Genomic DNA, 16,342 nt, shown 5'->3' on the forward strand with positions numbered 1-16,342 from the left:
AATTTAGTTTTTCAAAATGCACGCATAAACATTGTTTTCTCAAAAACTTAAAAGTGTACATTCATGTTGCTTACATATTTTGTAGTCCAATTTGTGCTAAATACAATGTATTTAGATTTAGGATATTAATATGTTTTTAACATACTGAAAAAAGCACAAATGTCAAGGCATGTCAAAACTTCTTCAGGGCCCCAAAACACCCTTGGGCCCCAGAGGGTTAAGTTTGACCTCTTTTTTCTGAAAACAAGACAATAATTTTTACTCGTCAAGAAAATTCTTCCTGATTTAAGAATTTTTCGATCTTTTGGCTGGAAACAAGACAAAAAAAAAATCTAAGTAAGAAAAGCATTTTTTTTGCAGTGCAGGCAACTGTGATACACATGTGACATTAATATAATACAGGCATTACATAAACAATTCTCCTTGGTCTTTGTTTCTATTTTAGAACAAGAAACTAAACTTCAATTAGCTATCGCTCATTTGTTGCCACTGGTAAATTCAGGGTTCATCTGGCTTCAAAATAGCTAGAGTGACAGTATTTGTATCCGGTAATGGAGCCTCTCAGTGTTGCAGGCCGGTCAGATTAAATGGATTGCCTCCAGAGGAAAGAGGGAGGGTGTAAACATATTTATCGTCCAATAGTGGCCGGGGCATGAGTGCTTGATATGCATTCTTTGCATCCCATGGTTCTCAGCTGGCCTGCGAGGACAGAAGCAGAGAGGTCGGATGGTGTACGCAGAGTTTCATCGTCAGACTTTTGTTTTGGGCATTATCCATTCACAGAGAGTTTTCCACTTTACTCCATAATGTCAGACTGCGAGGGGCTTCCGATGGGTGAGTATCTGTTGTCAGGGAATTTCAGATTTATCCTGTTTTGGCCTGGCTCCATGCTGACAACTCATCCTGCAAATATGTTCTCATATTCTGCTTGATGAGAGTGCAAAGGTTTTAGCCTTATATGGCTGCTCTCAGGCCAACCATCTCTGTCATAGGACGTTTTAAGAGGGAGACTATCATTTTACAAAATGTGCTTCAGTTCTGTGTGTGTATCTGTTGCGAAGTGTGTGTTGTAGCCTCCACAAATAATTAATCTGGATCGTACATCACGGCTGAACACCGCTGCTGCTGTTATTTATAACAGTGCCGTGTTGATACGCATGGGTGTCTTTATTGCAATACATTTATAACTTTCATAAACATAAAACATGCTTGAAAGGATCATTTCCTTTACACAGAGAGGAGTCTAGGAAAGTATGAATGTTGGCTGGCGGTCTGCACAGTGAAAATAATCAGATATAAATAGACCATCTCCCTCCTGGTGCGAGGAACAATACTGTTTACCTGCTCAAGCATTATACTAACCCAGTTAACATGGCAGGCTGAAGAAGAAAATGTCAGTTTTCTCTTCTGTTATGTAGCGAAGTCACATTTAAAAAGCATAATAATAAATTGCTAGTGACCTTCTGCTTTGCCATGAATGTCTCCAAGTATTCAGATTATGCCATAAGGGAATGTTTAATATTTGAAGGTTTGTTATGAGAATGAAGTCAGCGCATTCTCTTCCAAATCTGTGGGAGTTATCAGTAGTCACATGTAATATCTCACTGCTGTTATGTGTTTGCCAAGGCCAGCTCTATCTGTTGTTAGGAATCTGGCATGCATTGATATTCGCATATGTCAGTGTTCAAAAACATAGGTTTAAAGACGTGAGAGTGTCTAAACATCATCCAGGATGCTTCAACTGTTTACTAGTCTTAAAAGAGTTGTTCACTTTCAAAACAAACATTTACAGATAATGTGCTCACCCACTTGTCATCCACGATGTACATGTCTTTCTTTCTTCTGTCACAAAGAAATTATGTTTTTTGAGGAAAACATTTCAGGATTTGTTTTCCATATAATGGTCTTCAATGGTGCCCCAGAGTTTGAACTTCCAAAATGCAGGTTAAATGCAGCTTCAAAGGGCTCTAAATGATCCCAGCCGTGGAAGAAGGGTCTTATCTAGTGAAGTGATTGGTTCTTTTCTAAAAACATTTACAATTTATATACTTTTTAATCTCTACACAGAGTACAGAGCTAGACAAGACGAGCATTTGAGGTTAAAAAGTATATAAATTGTCATTTTGTTTTGAAAATTACAGATCATTTTGCTAGATAAGACCCTTCTTCCTCGGCTGGGATCGTTTAGAGCCATTTGAAGCTGCATTTTGGAAGTTCAAACTCCGGGGCACCATAGAAGTCCACTATATGGAGAGAAATCCTGAAATGTTTTCCTCAAAAAACACAATTTCTTTACGACTGAAGAAAAAAAGACATGAACATCTTGGATGACAAGGGGGTGAGTACATTATCTGTAAATTTTTGTTCTGAAAGTGAACTACTCCTTTAAGTAGCATGGGTTTAGTTGTAGCAATAGCCAAAAATACATTGTATGGGTCAAAATGATCGTTTATTATTTTTCCTTTATGCCAAAAATCATTAGGGTATTAAGTACAGATCATGTTCCATGAAAATATTTTGTAAATTTCCCTTCCATGAATATATCAAAACTTAATTTTTGATTAGTAATACGCATTGCCAAGAACTTAATTTTGACCACTTTAAAGAAGATTTTCGCAGTGTTTAGATTTTTTCCACCCTCAGATTGTAGATTTGGTCAAATATTCAAATATTCTAGTCTGTGCTTACTTATAGTCTGTTTCCATTTCTGTCTTGCTGTTCATGTTACATTGCTCTGGAAATATTGTTATTGTTAATATCATACAATAACAATAACTTCACTGTAAAGTAGCCTGTGCTTCTCATTTTTGTCTTTGAATATCCTGAGAAAAGTTGTTTGGTAATTCCCAGTCATGAGACATAAACAGATAACCTTGAGCTGTTTACAGAACTAATTAATTAGGCCACACTTTGGAATCCCTTTCATAATTGTGAAGAAGGTCTTTGTTTAATGAAGCTCAGAGTTTAATGAACCCACTTTGTATAATCATTGGGCCTCTGTGTAACAGGAGGGTATTTGTTTTCCACTGACTGAATCTTAAAATGTCCCATAATAACTGCAGGCCTGTGCTACATAAATATACTGATTGTGACACACATATAATATCAGAATAAGTTTATACTTTAATGTACAGTGTGATTGTTATTTCTCAGGCATAATTAAAAGCAATGTAGTACAGTATGGTATTTCAAACCTGAGAGAAGAATGAGAATTAGCACATTTAAAATTAAGGGTACATTTTTTTCCCCAAATATACGCTACCAGTCGAAAGTTTTTGAACAGTAAGATTTGTCTGCTAAAGCAAGCCTGCATTTATTTGATCCAAAGTACAGCAAAAACACTAAAATTTAACTGTTTTCTATTTGAATATATTTTAAAACATAATTTATTCCTGTGATTTCAAAGCTGATTTTCAAGCATCATTACTCCAGTCTTCAGTGTTACATGATCCTTCAGAATTCATTCTAATAATCCGATTTGCTTATTAATTATTATTCTTATGTTGAAAACTGCTGAGTATAATTTTCAGGTTTCTTTGATGAATAGAAAGTTCAGAAGAACAACATTTACCTGAAATAGAAATCTTTTGTAACATTATAAATGACTTTATTATCACTTTTGATCATTTTAAAGCATCCTTGCTAAATAAAAATATTAATTTCTGTCATTTCTTAAAAAAAAAAAATTATACAGACTCCAAGCTTTTTGAATGGTGTAGTGCATAATGTAACGAAAGCTTTTTATTTCAGATAAATGATAATCTTTAGATCTTTTTATTATTAAAAAAATCCTGATTTACTTAACTGTTTAAAATAATAATAATAATAATAATAATAATAATAATAATAATAATAATAATAAAATGTTTATTGAACAGCAAATCAGCATATAAAAATGAAAACATGTGACACTGAAGACTGGAGTAATGATGCTAAAAATGTAGCTTTGATCACAGGAATAAATTACATTTAAAATAAATTCAAATAGAAAACAGTTATTTTAAATAGTAAAAATATTGTTAAAATATTTGCTGTAATTTGGATCAAATAAAAGCAGGCTTGGTGAGCAGAAAAATCTTCTTTAAAAACAATAAAAGTCCTTCTGTTCAAAAACTTTCGACTAGTAGTGTAAATACGACTGCCCCCTAGTTTTTCCGTCATTTCTTCTCTTTTTTTTTTACCTCAGTTTTTTTGTTTCTTTTGTTGAAAGTGTCACTGAAGAACACGCTTGAGATTAAATATGTGCAGGACACGAAGAGCAATAAAGGTCAATATTTATTTTATTTTACTACGTGTCGTTTCCAGCCAAGGAGCAATTTTGTTTAGCTTACACTATTAATATTTTATTGATATACAGTATTTAATGCGGTATGATATTAGCTTAGCAATAGCAAGACAGACAGCGCGGTCGGTTATTTTTGTTTACAATGTAATTTCCTCCATAATGCTGTCAAACGAGTTGGAAATGTTGATGGTGTATGTTATTAGAAATGACAAAGTTCCTCTGTGATATTCGTTGTTGGTCATTTTTAGTAAACAAACAAATTAGCGATAGCGTGTTTCAAGTTTGTATGTAGTTTACAAGGACAAAAGTGTTTATAGTTTAAGTAACACGGCTGATTTGTTTACTTACAACAGTTTACTTTGCTCTATTAACCACAAGGTGTCACTGTACAGTTATTTTAAATACCATAGTAAGTTACACACAGTACACCCACCTACTAAAAGGTCAGATAATTCAAAACAAAGGAGAGTTATATTGTGACAGAATGACATTTAGTTGTGTTTAGTTTAACTGCGTGTGGTGCTAATGCATGACATATAAGCCTCTATAAAGGACACCACCATGCTTTTTTGGTCATTCTGATCTCATTTGGTGAGTAAGGCTTAGGCCCTAAGAGTATGGCAAGCTGTTTTAGCCTAAAATATACTATGCGTTAGTCGTGGTAATTGCATTATTACTAGTAACAATTCAATTAGAGAGCTCTATAATTCAATTCCTACTAGTAACAATTCAAACAGAGAGCTCTATAATTCAATTCCTACTAGTAACAATTCCAATTGGAGAGCTCCACAAATTCATTTTTACTAGTCATATGTCTCCATTGACTTCCATTCATTTTTAATTACAGAGCTCTACAACAGAATTTTTACTAGTAAGAATTACAATTAGAGAGCTCTCTAAATCTAATTTTACTAGTAATAATTCCAATTAAAGAGCTTTCTAATTCAATTCTTACTAGTAATAATTCCAATTAAAGAGCCCTCTAATTCAATTGTTACTAGTAAGAACTGAATTAGAGAGCTCTTTAATTCAATTACAGAGCTCTGCAATTAAACATATCTTTAATGTGTTTTTTACTAGTAAAATTTAATTGTAGAGCTCTGTAATTGCATTTTTACTAGTAATAATTAAATTAGAGAGCTCTGTAATTAAAAATGAATGGAAGTCAATGGAGACATATGACTAGAAAAACTAATTTGTAGAGCTCTCTAATTGGAATTGTTACTAGTAAGTATTTAATTAGAAAGCTCTGTAATTGGAATTGTTACTAGTAAAAACTGAATTAGAGAGCTCTTTAATTGGAATTATTACTAGTAATAATTCAGTTGTAGAGCTCTGTAATTAAAAATGAATGGAAGTCAATGGAGACATGACTAGAAAAAAATAATTTGTAGAGCTCTCTAATTGGAATTGTTACTAGTAAAAAATTGAATTATAGAGCTCTCTAATTGAATTGTTACTAGTAAAAATGCAATTACGACGAGTAACGTGTAGTATATTTTAGGCTAAAACGACTTGCCATACTATGAGAACATATACACTATCTGTGATGTATAATATCCTTCATGAGTGCTGACAGTTGTGGAGGTGTGACAAACAGCCAACAGGCTTAATTTATTTCTATTTTGGCAGGTGAGTGAATAAGCATTCTCCATTGTTTTACTGCCCCACCCTGGCTGTCATAAGGGATGAGAAATAACCAAAAAATCATCTCAGGCATGGACAGTTCCCTAGTAGTGCAGCGTGTGCAGTTATAATTTAGTTACATTGCAAACATCTGCCATGGCATCATCCGTGTTTGTCTTTGCTGTATTGTTTGAAAAGAATGCTGTTTTTTCCATTGCAAGGGTATTTTTATATAATGACTTCACTCATCTGGTCTGGTCTGGTCTGGTCTGGGGAGGAGCATCTCCATCCGTAATGCAATTTCAGCCTCTTAGCGTTGGCGGGCAGAGTTATTCAAGATAGTATATTGATCGACCAGAGTAATCCTGACAATCTGAGATTGTTAATGTGAAGTCCAAAATGTAAGCAGTATGTGGAGAAAAGCACTCCTACTTTTGGTTCATGCCATTAAGATCCCATTAGAGCAATGTGATGCATGAGCCTTGTATTTTGAAAGGCCCACTAATTGGTTTAACCAGTGAACTAGTCATGTTATTGGATTTAGGGATTCTGTAACTTTATACAAGTAAGGTATATACAGTTGAAGTCAAAAGTTTACATACACCTTGCAGAATCTGCAAAATGTTAATCATTTTATCAAAATAATATGGATCATACAAATGCACGTTATTTTTTATTTGGTACTGACCTGAATAAGATATTTCACATTTCACGTTTACACAACAAAATAATAGTTGAATTTATAAAAATGACACTGTTCAAAAGTTTACATTTGATTCTTAATACTGTGGATGTATGTGTATGTAAACTCTTGAACAGGGTAATTTTTATAAATACAACTATTTTTTTGGACTATATGTAAACATCTTTTATGTGAAATATCTTATTCGGGTCAGTACTAAATAAAAAAATAACATGCATTTTGTATGACCCCTCTTATTTTGCTAAAATGATTAACATTTTGCAGATTCTGCAAGGTGTATGTAAACTTTTGACCTCAACCGTAAGTCTATAAAATTCAGACTAAAGCCTGTTTCCAAAATAACATGATTACATGATTTATTATGATATATTGGTATTGTATGGGTTATTTGATCTTTTTTTTTTTACTTAAAAATTCAGCCAGTATGTATTGAATATTTATTAGTGCATGCACATTTTGCAGAATGTCTTACTTTTTTTATTCATTATAATGCTGTGATGCCTAAATTTGCTTGTAGTATTTAAAAATAATGATCAGATTATTGTATAGGCCAGACTTTTAATTCATGTGGTAACATCTAAATAAACTGCTAAAATAATTGTGACTTATTCAACCGTCATTTGTAACAGAAATAGACCCTGAGGTAACAACTGAACAGTTTTTGTAGTGCAGCAGTTATTAATAATGACCTGAAACTAACTGTATACTACATTTCAAAGCTCTTCTGGATTTTAGATCATAAGTGATGTGATATTTGTGACCCTGGGCCACAAAACCAGTCTTAAGGGTTAATTTTTGTTGAAACTGAGATACATTATCTGAAAGAAATCTGATTAAATAAGCTTTCTATTGATGCATGGTTGTTAGGATGACAATATTGTAAATCTGGAATCTGAGGGTGCAAAAAATCTAAATATTGAGAAAGTGGCCTTTAAATGTGTCCAAATGAAGTTCTTAGCAATGCATATCACCAATCGAAAATGTAGTTTTGATATATTTATGGTAGGAAATTTACAAAACATCTTTATGCAACATGATCTTTACTTTACTACCCAATAATTTTGACCCATACAATGTATTTTTGGCTATTTCTACAAATATACCTGTGCTACTTAAGACTGGTTTTGTGGTCCAGGAACACATATGTGAAAGAAAAGAGCTCTGTGTTGTTGTATAGGTGTATGTAGAGCATCATGTATGTCCTTCCTTATATAGTAACTGGGGGATGGGGGTTTCCATGTATCCAGCAGAAGAAGTCAGATATGATTAATGTTTTCCCTGCTTCACAGGATACAAAGCTATGCAAGCAGGAGAACATACTCTTATATAATCATCACAGATGAAAGAACATTTGAATCACATCTGTCATACAACCCACCTAGATTGTCTTTTCATAAGAACAACATCCACATTATCCTTCTGCATTTATACAGTAGATATTTACTTTGTGGCTGGAATATATGATTCTGTTTGGGCATATGATTCAGCATATATGGGGTTTGCAGCTCATTTACTGGATTTTATTCATGCTGGCTGGATGCTCGAGTGAGTTTATGAGCGCTGATGTAAGATTTAATGACATCATCATCTGAATGGGAACAGTAGGGGGTGTTAGTTAGGTGCAGTCACGTTCTTCTGTGTTCCTGCTCCTTCTTTCCATTCGCCTGACTGTTGGTCCATCCTCCCTGGTAAGATCCAGACTACAGGGGCCATGGAAGCAGGGCTTGCCTTGGACCAGGTGGTGGTCCAGGGGTTTGTGGAGAATAATGCCTCAGGGGAAACAGCATGGCTGGCTGCCCTGGTCCCCACCCACACCAGCTGTGTCACGAGTCCGTGCGGCCCGGAAGTGGATGGAGAGCTTGTAGAAATGCAGATCATGCAATTGCATGTTGGTCGCCTGGCCTTGTGTTTGTTTGTTGCATGTATGTGGATTTGTAACAGTTATACAGTTGAGGTCAAAAGTTTACATACACTTTGCAGAATCTGCAATAAGGTAATTATTTGACCAAAATAAGAAGGATCATATGAAATGCATGTTATTTTTTATTTAGTACTGACCTGGATAAGATATTTCACATACGTTTACATATAGCCCACAAGATAAATTTATAAAAATGACCCTGTTTAAAAGTTTACATTCACTTGATTCTTAATGTGTTGTTACTTGAATGCTCCACAGCTGTGTTTTTTTTTTTGTTGTTGTTGTTGTTGTTTAGTGATAGTTGTTCATGAGTCCCTTGACTGCAATCTTAAAAATCCAAAGGGGTGTTTTTGCAGTGACGCCAAAGAAGAAGCATTTTTGGTTCCGCAAAGAACCTTTCAGTGATCAGTTCTTAAAATAACCATTTTGAAGAACATTTAACCTTTTTTCAACTAAAGAGAACCTTTTCTGCATTTGAAAGCTTCCATGGATGTTCAAGGTTCTTTATGCAACCATCAATGATGATAATAAATCTTTGTTTTTAAGAGTGTGTATGATTTTGAGATCCATCTTTTCACACTGAGGACAACTGAGGGACTCGTACGCAACTATTACAGAAGGTTCAAACACTCACTGATGCTTTAGAAGGAAAAGCTCTTTTGAACAGAGTGAGAATGTGTACACTTTTCCCAAATATCATATGTTTTCATTTAGTACTGCCTTTTGGAAGCTACAGGAGATACTTACATGTTTCCCAGAAGACAAAATAAGTTAATTTAACCCTGATTTTTAAATACAAAAAGTTTTCACCATCCGCTCTTAACGCATCGTTTTTTCTTTCTGGAGCATCAGTGAGCATTTGAACCTTCTGTAATAAAGTCCCTCAGTTGTCCTCAGTGCGAAAAGATGGATCTCAAAATCAGACAGTCATGTTGGAAAAGGTTCAAATACACAAAAATGCTGAAAAAACACAGAATCTGTGGGACCTGAAGGATTTTTCTGAAGAACAGTGGGCAGTTTAACTGTTCAGGACACTCATGAACTCACAAAAAACACAGCTGTGGATCATTCGGGTAACAGCACAGTATTAAGAATCAAGGGAGTGTAAACTTTTGAACAGGGTAATTTTTATAAATTCAACTTTTATTTTCTCTTGTGGACTATATGTAAACATCTTTTATGTGAAATATCTTATTCAGGTCAGTACTAAATAAAAAATAACATGCATTTTGTATGCTCTCTCTTATTTTGGTAAAATAATTAACATTTTGCAGATTCTGTAAACTTTTGACTTCAACTGTATATGATAAGCTTTGCTTGTAATGGTGCTGGGAGGCTGATTTTATTTGATTAAACAAAACTTTCCTTTTTGCTATTTCTGCTGATCTTTTTCTTTCCACTAATCCGGTACTCTTTCATTGGACAAATTAACTGCAGTTGTGTATGATGTCATTTAGATGATGTCAGCGTGGCTTGACCAAAGCTGTTTGACTCATGATGTTAACTGATTAGATTTAGAGCACTCATATGGAACACACTGTCTGTCTGAAGTGTTGTAATTTGATGTCTGGAATTTGTTAATTCTGGATCTGAACTGTTTTCACAAGTCAGAGGATCATGAGTGCTGTTTCAATCTCATAAACAGATGATCCCTGTTTAGAGACAGTTAACTGTAGGATAGTAAGAAAGAATGAATGTAAGCTAGAATTATGGATCTCAGAGGGAAATGACAAGATAATTATACATTTGATAGGATAAATAAGACTTGCAGATCTATAGTGGTGATTTGTTGTATATATATATATATATATATATATACACACACACACACACACACACACACACACACTGCCGTTCAAAAGTTTGGGATCAGTAAGATTTTTTTGAAGAAGTCTTTTCTGCTCATGATGGCTGTTTATTTTGATTAAAAATACAGAAAAAACAGTAACATTGTCAAATATTATTGCAATTTAAAATAGCGTTTTTCTATTTTAAAAAACTTTAAAATATAATTTATTTTGATGATGCAAAGCTAAATTTTTATCATCATTACTCCAGTCTTAAGTGTCACATGATCCTTCAGAAATCATTCTAATATGCTGATTCATTACTTTTATTATCGATGTTGGAAATAGTTTTGCTGCTGCTGTTTTTTTTTTAACCTGTGATACTTATTCCAGGATTCTGTAATGAATACGATGTTTAAAAGAACATAATTTATTTAAAATAAAAATGATTGGACAATACACTACTGTTCAAAATTTACAGAAAAAAGAATCATTATGAAATATTGCAATACAAAATAACTAAATATTTTTAATTTGAATACAAAAACACACAAAACAAGAATACTGTGAAATATTATTGCAACTTAAAATAGTGTTTTTCTATTTTAATATAGTTTAAAATCTAATTTGTTTCTTAATATTTTTGTTGGAACCTGTAATAACTTTTTTCAGGATTCTTTGATGAATGAAAAGTTTAAAATTGAAATCTTTTCTAACAATATAAGTCTTTACTATCACTTTTGATCAATTTAACACATCCTTGCTGAATAAAATGTATAAATTTCTTTCAAAGAAAGAAAAAAATACTGATCACAAACTTGAAATGCAAATACAAAAATGCTGTCCTTTTTAACATTTTATTAATCAAAGAATCCTGAAAAAAGTATCACTGGTTCCAAACATAAATAAATAATAAGCAGCACAACTGTTTTCAACATTGATAATAAATCAGCATATTAGAATGATTTCTGAAGGATCATGTGACACTGAAAACTGAAAAATCAGCTTTGCAAAAAAATAAATAAATTCTATTTTAAAGTGTATTCAAATAGAAAACTACTATTTTTAATTCCAATAATATTTCAGAATATAACAGTTTTCCCTGTATTTTTAATCAAATCAATGCAGCCTTTATGAGCAGAAAACACTCTTAAAAACATTTGAATAGCAAGGCTGCACTTAATTGATACAAAATGCAGTAAAAACACTAATATTGTGAAATAATACTATAATTTAAAACTGATTTCTATTTTAATACATTTTAAAATATGATGTATTCCTGTGACTGCAAAACTGAATTGTGAGCATACCAATAATACTGTTTCTCAATCAAATTATTTCTCAATATTTTTAGCTCTGAGGAGCATTTTAGTGTCCATTTATAGCGTATGAAATTTGGTTAATGCAGTATTAACTCAAGTTATTAATAATCATTATCTAATATTATTGCATGTAATATAATATTTAATTTAAGACAGAAGTCTATTTGGGTGTTAAATGTTCAGACTGATGCCTGTGGGGCCGATGCTGTTGCTGGGTGGTGACAGAGTCATAATAAAAATGGCTAACCTAACATTAGATTATCCAGTATCCAAAAGTAGCACAGCTCGGGTGTTTCAAACACTAAGAATAGAGACATTCAGAAAGCTGTTTTTTTAATTGCCCTGTATAGAGATTTGAGTGTCACTAGGGATTATGTCATCCCTTCATAAAGAGTCATTATTCATTCACAATATGTGTGAAATAGTTGTTATATAATAAGAAGCTTGCTCATGTAAGATCTTTTAATGAACTCCTTGAGTCTGTGCTTCATATTGAATGTTAATTCACTAATAGGCATTGGAGCAGAGAAAGGTGCAGATGCTATTTTAGTCTAAACCTCAGGCACTGGCACGGTCTATTATCAACACAACCTCCTGACATTGCTTACGACATGCCATTAATGCAGTTGTAAATCTAATGGAGGAGGAAAATGTCAGCTGATTGCAAACATGGATGTCATTTTTCATGTACAGTAAGCGGATTGTTTGTACCATTATTGTAATATTATTTAACAATAGCTAGCTTGAACTAATTGGCAGAAAGGCGGATATGTAGATGTGTAAGGCGATGTTGTAGGTTGCTTGTAGGGGTGGGCAATATGGCAAAAATATCAAATTACGTTTTTTTTTTTTTTTTTTTTTTTCAGAAATATCACAATTTTATCTTTGTCATGTTTTAGTATTTTGCAAGCTGTCTGAGCAGTACAGCCAAACTAATTTCCCTGTTTTAAAACCAAAACCTAACAAGGTAACAAAATATAAAATAAAAAGAATGGCAGATGTTTATGCCAAAGTGGGCGAAGATAAAAATCTTTGTCATTATTTTATCTTTGTTATTAAAAAATAAGAACAAAGACAGGCTACATGTTACAAATACACATCATATATAAATAAAACAAACAGTGTTTTAATTTTCAGGTACAGTAGGTGTATTTAGCAGTAGCATTCAAGGAATTGAATTAAAAAACATAAAATTAAAACACTATATACACACTCAAAAAAATAAGTCATTGGATGAACTCAAATTTAATTGAGGGCAGGATTTCCATCCAATAAATATGTGTGACCCCAACTCATAAAAAACAAATTCATGCAATGAAATGTAATTGAGTTGGGCCAACTCAATTTGATCAAATATAGTTTCAATGAAATTGATACGTTTATGAAGTAATTATTTTATGCTTGTTGAACTCAATCTAAAACATTTAACTGGAAAACAAATAACTAGGCAGAAATTCTTCTACACTCAAAAAATGATACATTGGATTTACTTAACTTTAGGCATTAACCAACTTATTAGGCATTAGCCATAAGATGGCTTTGTTACATCCATGGCATGCCCAAAGTAGTTGTTTATTTTATTATTAAAACAACTTTAACTTATGTTATCAGGTCCTCAACCCAAGCACATGCTCTATGCATTCACCACAATGGTAACCCCCAAAAACACTACCATACCAGAAACTGTTTTAAATACAAACATAAAAGAACATTAAACATTAACAAGTCTCCCAATTTTATCATTTTATTTAAAAAATGCATAAAATAAAATTTTATTTCAACATTTACTCTCCTTATCCAGCCGTGTGCAAAGCATGATGGGAAGGGGAAATCCACCTCCTAGTTACACAAGTAAAATAATTTATGTACTCTCAACTCTACTTAATTGAAATACGTTCTTTCAAAATGAAAATATTGAGTTGAACCAAAACGAAACTGTTTCAAATCAGTTTAACACAATGCAATTGTTTAAATGGGAAACCTAACACAATGGTGTTAAATGAAAAAGATTTTTTTAAATTAACTGTACAGTGTGGTAGAATCATTTTTTTGAGTGCACTATAAATTATACAATGGCTTTTATTAAAGCAACTGTATTAAAGGTCTTCAGTCAAGAGCAGTGAGTGATTTTCCTTTGTGTGTGTGTGTGTGTGTGTGTGTGTGTGTGTGTGTGTGTGTGTGTGTGTGTGTGTGTGTGTACCTGGTATTCATCACGTTGTGGGGACCAAATGTCCCCACAAGGATAGGAATACCAGTAGATTTTGACCTTGTGGGGACATTTCTCAGGTCCCCATGAGGAAACAGGCTTATAAATCATGCACAATGAGTTTTTTTGATGAAGTAAAAGTATGCACAATCTCCTGTGAGGGCTAGGTTTAGGTGTAGGGTAGGTGTAGGGCGATAGAAAGTACGGTTTGTACAGTATAAAAAACATTACGCCTATGGAATGTCCCCATAAAACATGTAAACCCAACATGTGTGTGTGTGTGTGTGTGTGTGTGTGTGTGTGTGTGTGTGTGTGTGTGTGCGTGTGTTTGTTTTTGTGACATATCAGGACACAAATTGGTGTAATAACATGGGTATGACATAGGTATTACAAGGAGAGGGTGACTTATGAGGACATTGCCCATGTCCCCACTTTTCAAAAGGCTTATAAATCATACAGAATACGTTTTTTTGAGAATGTAAAGATATGCACAGTCTCCTGTGAGGGCTAGGTTTAGGTGTAGGGAAGGTGTAGGGTGATAGCAAATATCGTTTGTACAGTATAAAAACCATTACGTCTATGGAATGTCCCCACAATTCACAAAAACAAACATGTGTGCGTGTGTGTGTGTGTGTGTGTGTGTGTGTGTTTTATTAGCCTACCATCACCCAAAAATGACAATTCTGTCATCATTTGCTCACTCTCATTATAAAACTTTCACTCAACATAAAACTTATTTTGAATAATATGCGTAACCAAACAGTTGCTGGTCTCCATTTACTTTCATAATATTTTATTATTTTTTCCCCCAATATCAAACTCGGTGGAGACCAGCTAATGTGATCCACATTCTTCAAAATATCTTCTTTTGTGTTCAGCACAAGAAAAAAATAATAGAGTTTTGAGACATGTGAGTATATTTTTGAGTGAACTGTCCCTTTAATGACAATCGGCAGCTTGTTTAGTTCTGTCGCTTTAAGAGCTGCACGCATCTAATATACAGGCGTGCATCTGTTTTTCTCTCAAGTGTTTACTTTAGACATAATAGTGCTTATATCCTTGTGTGTTTTTGACATATTAGCGGATCAGACATGAAAGATAGCTTAGTCCAGTTATCAGCCACTGTTTGACAGGCTTTTAGTGTACACGCTTATGAAGCGCATACCAGACAGAAAGCAGACGAAATAACTGCAGTGTCCCATGAGTGAATGTGTGTCATGTTGTACAGTAAGTATATTGAGACGGGGGCACGCTGTAGCACAAAACAGATTGTGGAGACATTTTAATCATTTTAATCATCCACGATCAAAAATGGTCATATCGCACACCCCTAGTTACTTGGCAGATTATTTTCTGGATTTCAGCATATGCTTGGTTTTGAAGTCCTCATATAGTCTTTAGATTATACCATGCAATTTCCAAAAGATCAGTGTAATTCTGTCACTTTGTGTATGTTTGTGTATGATTTTGTGTTTGTGTAAGTGTGTGCATGTGTTTGTGTGGAAAAGGTGCAGCCAGCATAATTGGGGAACAATGGGCGGGTGTAGCACTGTTCGGCTGCCACCCGAGGGATCCCAAGACTTGCACAGAGATGATGAAGTGCTTCTGCCAGCCTCTCTCCCTTCCCCCAACTGGTGTCTCTCTCCAGGGGTCTGTGACTCTCTAATCTCACAGCTCCACCACTGGACTATTTTTGCCTCTGTTTGCCCTCGGCCTCCATTAACACGCCAAAAAATCATCAAAAAGTGCTTCTGCTGTTCTATAGCAAAATTATATAATGGCACCGGTAAAAGTCAAATTAGATAGGAATTTTTTTAGAATCTCAAAATTTGAGAATTATAGATATATGAGAATAGAGTAGCTCAGTTTTGCATTTTTTCTGTGTTTCTAATGTTTTCACTATTTATTTAGATTTTCTTTTTTCTTTTTACACTTTTAATTTTTTTTCTTTTTTCTTTTTTTTTTTAATTATTGCTTCAGCAAAATGCTTCACGCATGGATGCTTCTGATGATTTGATGTTTCATGTGATCATATCAGAGCAGCTGTGACAGCTCAGAATATAAATCACTATTATAGGCTGTAGGGTTTTCTATTTTATTTTATGCTGTTTTGTACTTGAATAAAAACTATGTGTACTATACGAAGAAAATTTTAGGCAAAATAAAATAAAATAAAATCGCTGAGTTGGAAATGACTTTTAATACATTTGTCATTCACCTTATTTTATTTTTTATTATTTTATTTTTTATTTTTTTATGCTGTTTTGTTCGTAACATGTTTAGTATATGAAGCAATTTTTCAGACAAAATAAAATAAAGTAAAATAAAATAATCGCTGTGAGTTGGAAAATATTTTAGTTGAATGCGAATTACATTATATATATATATATATATATATATATATATTTTTTTTTTTATGCTGTTTTATACTTAAAACATGTTTACTAAATGAAGCAATTAGGCAAAATAAAATAAAGTAAAATAAAATAATC

At 33.3% G+C, this 16,342-nt stretch overlaps 1 protein-coding gene across 1 annotated transcript in view; it reads left to right on the top strand.

The window, feature by feature from the left end:
- The first annotated feature begins 706 nt into the window (after window positions 1-706).
- eml1 (EMAP like 1) overlaps window positions 707-16,342 on the top strand; it is an 85,843-nt gene continuing 70,207 nt past the window's right edge. The window contains exon 1 of the mRNA XM_073826730.1: window positions 707-834. Coding sequence (XP_073682831.1) covers window positions 807-834 — 28 coding nt within the window. The 5' untranslated portion in view covers window positions 707-806. The remainder of the gene's footprint in view (window positions 835-16,342) is intronic.

The sequence above is a fragment of the Garra rufa genome, chromosome 21 (assembly GCF_049309525.1).
Source record: "Garra rufa chromosome 21, GarRuf1.0, whole genome shotgun sequence".
Lineage (NCBI taxonomy): Eukaryota > Metazoa > Chordata > Actinopteri > Cypriniformes > Cyprinidae > Garra > Garra rufa.